Below are 4075 nucleotides of genomic sequence, written 5' to 3'. Positions count from 1 at the left end.
CCCCCCCCCCCCCCCAATGGCAGCCCTGAAGACTGCAGCCAGGGCTCTCCTGTGTCAAGACTTGGGAGAAGGACCCTAGGTCAGTCACCAGCTCCACTTCTCCCAGCTTCCAGCTCTCCCATCATGGCATTCGCACAGCCCCACTTTTCTTAGCATGTGGCCATATTGAGCCTGATGGTTACACATCTGGATAGGCTAGGCCCTAGGAAACCACTTCTCCCTTACAGGAAAGGCCAGAGCCTGTATGTGTGGGAAGTCAGAGCACGTTATCACAGGCTCCCTTCTGCCTCAGGGACTGAGCAACAAAGCTCCCTTCTCCCATGCCCCACTGCTGACTCCCTCCTTTGTCCATGAGTCTAGGTCGTGCACCCTGGGGACCTGAAGAGCTCGGTGGAGGTGGCTCTGAACAAGCTGCTGGACCCCATCAGGGAGAAATTCAACAACCCAGAGATGAGGAAGCTAACCAGTGCCGCCTATCCTGATGCAGCCAAAGCCAGTAAGCAGGCACCTGCACTGCGGGGTTGGAGGGGTCTTGCTGCAGGGACACAGTCTCCTAGGCTGAAGCTGTGGCAAAATTTTGATGAGCTTAATGCCTAGGGCGAGGCCTGGAGCCCTGTCCCACGGTCTCGCTGCCTCTCGCAGCTCTTCCTGCTTCTCAGCCAGCATCTGCCATACTTGCCTCAGCTTGTGCTCTGAGGGCTGGTGAAAGGCCAGCTTGGGGGCTGTTTACTTCCCCCCAGACACTACAGGGCTCAATGCACATCTCTGTTTTCATGTGCTCTGCATACTGCATGGCTGCAGAGGGGAGGATGATCTGCACAGCTGTGTTCAAGGGCTCCTACTGACTCCAAGGATTAAACCTTGAACTGGCCTGAGACAGGGCCACCTTGTGCCCTCCTGGCTTGATGCAACACACTGCTCCTTTGGGAATGGGCTCCCTTCACACCCTCTCCCTTTCACATGCTTGCAGAGGCTGCAGAGAAAGGTCCCAAAAATTCAGACCCTGAAGACGTGATTCCCTCCCGGCTGGACATCCGTGTGGGCAGAGTGATCAGCGTGGAAAAGGTACTGGAGCTTTGCAAGGCCGGTCCAACTTGGTGAGCAGGGGTAGTGAGGAAAGTGGCTATCGGGGATAGGGATGCCTGCTACTTTGGTGTGCTGGAGTGCTGGGCCTTTTGTGAGGGATCATGCTGCTGGCTGTTCTGGCAAGGGGCTGTTGGCTGTGATGGCACAATGACCTTTTCTACATTCACTGTTGTGTACAAATTGGAAACCATTGTCCAGGAACAGTTTCCCCCAGGGCAGTGCCTCATCAGTGTGAGGAGCAGCAGGGCCAACCTCTAATGCTGCCACTCAGGACAGACCAGGGATCATCCTAGTTCCCCTCAGCCCACTCCCCTGGAGGGGAGAGTGGCCTGCCTCCAGCCTGGGAACAAGTTGGCATTTGCTTTGGCAGCACCCAGATGCCGACAGCCTATACCTGGAGCAGATCGACGTGGGTGAGCCCACGCCCCGGACAGTGGTCAGCGGCTTGGTGCAGTTCGTGCCTGAGGAGCAGCTGCAGGACAGGCTGGTGCTGTTGCTGTGCAATCTGAAGCCCCAGAAGATGAGGGGGGTTGAGTCCCAGGGGATGCTGCTGTGTGCGTCCAGGTGAGAGAAAGGGGAAGGATGTGGAGGAAGAGAATCCCGTGCCCCCATCCCAGTCCTGATTTTATTTTCTACATGGGATGAGCGAGGAAAGGCCCTGTGGCGTGGGTGACTGCAGCCTAACCCCTAATGTGCTGAACTGGGCTGGAGATGGCGACCCCATGCCCCCACACTGCCAGGCCTCCCGGTCATCCAAGGATGTTTGTGCCTGTCCCTGGGCCCCTGATCCCTTTGAGGGGGCACAGAGGAAAGGCCTCCTACGTGCCATCCCCACTGCTAACCCCTGCTCTGCCCCCTGCAGTGTTGGGGAGCCCCGGCAGGTGGAGCCCCTGGACCCGCCAGTGGGCTCCTGTCCAGGTGAGCGGGTCTTCGTGGAGGGGTATGAACACGGGCAGCCTGACGACGAGCTCAAGCCCAAGAAAAAGGTCTTTGAGAAGCTACAGGTAAGGGAGGGAACATCCAGTTGGAGGCCCCCCTGCTCTGCAGCCAAACCCTCTCCCCACCAGGCAGCCCGTTTCTGGCAGGGCCTAGCTGCTGCTCCATGACAACTGGTCATCACCTAGGGTGGCATTGGGGGTCTGTCTTAGTGTAGCTGCTGTTCTCTAGATTCTCCTTGTGGCAAAGGCACAGCATTAACGGTGCTACCACCCTTTCAGGTCACTGCTGGCCCCACCAGCGAGGGGTAATGGAGCCCTTTATCCCCCATTCCCTGGGCTTGGACTGGGCTCATCAGCAGCAGTGAAGGAAGTGGGTGCTGCAGCTCTAACCAGGCAGCCCAGGCTTTGCTTCATGAACCCTGCATCCACCCCTTATCCTACTCCTATTCTCCCCAGGCTGACTTCCGGATCTCTGAGGACTGCATCGCTCAGTGGAAGCAGAAAAACCTCATGACCAAGCAGGGCAGCATCTCATGTAAAACACTGAAGGGTGGGAACATCAGTTAACCAGTGCCAGGCGTCTGGTCCCCATGTCTGTTCACATGCCCACTACCATCCCTCACCCCCTCCTGGATTCTCTTCCCCAGCCTCTGCTGCAGCCTGGCCAAGATGCACGTGCTGCGTAGCCCCTGGACTCTAGCCCTGCTGTGCCAGGGGGCTAGGATTGAGTTTGCAGCCCCTGGTAGGGGGCACCCATTCTGCAGTGGTGTTGGGGACTTGGCCTAGTGGAGACCCTGCCTCATGCCCCTTGGAGCTGTTATCTTCCCAATCAGCTGAGCCCAGGTGTATACTGAGCATGACTCACTATGCCCCGGTAGAGTGGGCGGGGGCTGGTATGCACAGTCATTTCCCTGAAGTGCTGCTGCGGCTGTTGTCACCATGTTCTGGAAAGGCCCTGGCTGAAAACGGTCATTGTGCTTCCCTGGGCTTTCAGCTCGGCAGGGCTGTTAGTGCAGCCTGCCATTCTCATCTTGGGGAAGCTCTGAGACTTGGCCACATACAGGCCTGAATGTGGGTTCAAAAGGGAAGCTCATGTGTTCACACTGGTGTAGCTTCTACCAGAGGGTGTAGACTTGGCAGTCTGTGAAGCTGCCATTCACCAGGCTGACATGGGCACGTGCCCTCTGCTCTGTGCCTGGCACTGCTGGCTCAGGTGCACACTCTAAGGTCTCTGGCAGAGCAGCCATGAGCAGTTTGGCTGTTCCTGGGGTGGTATTACAGCTCCGTCTGCTCAGCAGTGGGGGATGCATCCCCTCCAGCCTTGGACCCAAAATCTTGTTACCGTCATACCCCTGAAATAAAGCATGGAATCGACCATGGCGTTGGCCTCACTGGGGAGGGCAGTGTGCCGGAGGCCAGCTCTGGGAGCAGGCAGGCAGGTCTGGGGCTCTCAGCCTCACGAGCCCTCGAAGTGCAGGGGGATGGGTGGGGGGATTGCTTTCTTGGGTCAGCCTTGTCTTTTCCCTTGCTGAGACTTGGTGCCCTGAGAGCACAGGAGAGGCAGGTGAAGCCAACAGTGGTGTACCCTACCTGCTAGAAATTGGGCTGAGCCCCCCAAGCTCCCATTGAAGGCAGGGCCAAGAGCGCTGGGCTGCTGAAGCTGAGGGGAGCCCTCACCCATCCCCTGGGAGGGACCTTTGCTTGGGGAGGGGCCAGAGCTGCAGGCTCCTGCATTAGAGGCCAAGGCAGCTTTGCCAGGCCGTAGCCCTTGGGACAAGAGGGAAGATGCAAGGTGCACTCTGCCACTAGCACTGCTCCCCAGGGGGAACTGAGGCTGTCAGCTCAGCCTCAGCTGCATGCAGCTATTCCCAGTCCATTGGGACATGGTGCTACAGTGGCAGCAGGGGACTTCTGTCGCCCTCCTGCACTTTAGTCTGGCTGCTTCCCCTCAGGGTAACAGGTCCACTGCATTGCTCTTGAGGTGACTGCACATGTCCCAGCCGAGGAGGGAAAGCCCAGGTGTTACCCATAAAGCACAGGAGGCCGCAAGC

General features: G+C 58.2%; 1 protein-coding gene across 1 annotated transcript in view; it reads left to right on the top strand.

The window, feature by feature from the left end:
• The window catches only part of YARS (tyrosyl-tRNA synthetase), a 12058-nt gene extending 8659 nt beyond the window's left edge, over positions 1–3399 (top strand). The window contains exons 9-13 of the mRNA XM_019512323.1: positions 361–496; positions 971–1065; positions 1457–1650; positions 1949–2090; positions 2481–3399. Of these exons, the coding sequence (XP_019367868.1) occupies positions 361–496; positions 971–1065; positions 1457–1650; positions 1949–2090; positions 2481–2591 (678 nt within the window). The 3' untranslated portion in view covers positions 2592–3399. The remainder of the gene's footprint in view (positions 1–360; positions 497–970; positions 1066–1456; positions 1651–1948; positions 2091–2480) is intronic.
• Positions 3400–4075: the final 676 nt, after the last annotated feature.

This window comes from Gavialis gangeticus, unplaced genomic scaffold, assembly GCF_001723915.1.
Source record: "Gavialis gangeticus isolate Ggan-Ray unplaced genomic scaffold, GavGan_comp1, whole genome shotgun sequence".
In the NCBI taxonomy this organism is placed as follows: domain Eukaryota; kingdom Metazoa; phylum Chordata; order Crocodylia; family Gavialidae; genus Gavialis; species Gavialis gangeticus.
The sequence above is the reverse complement of the archived record's forward strand: the minus strand, read 5'-3'. Positions and strand labels throughout refer to the sequence as shown.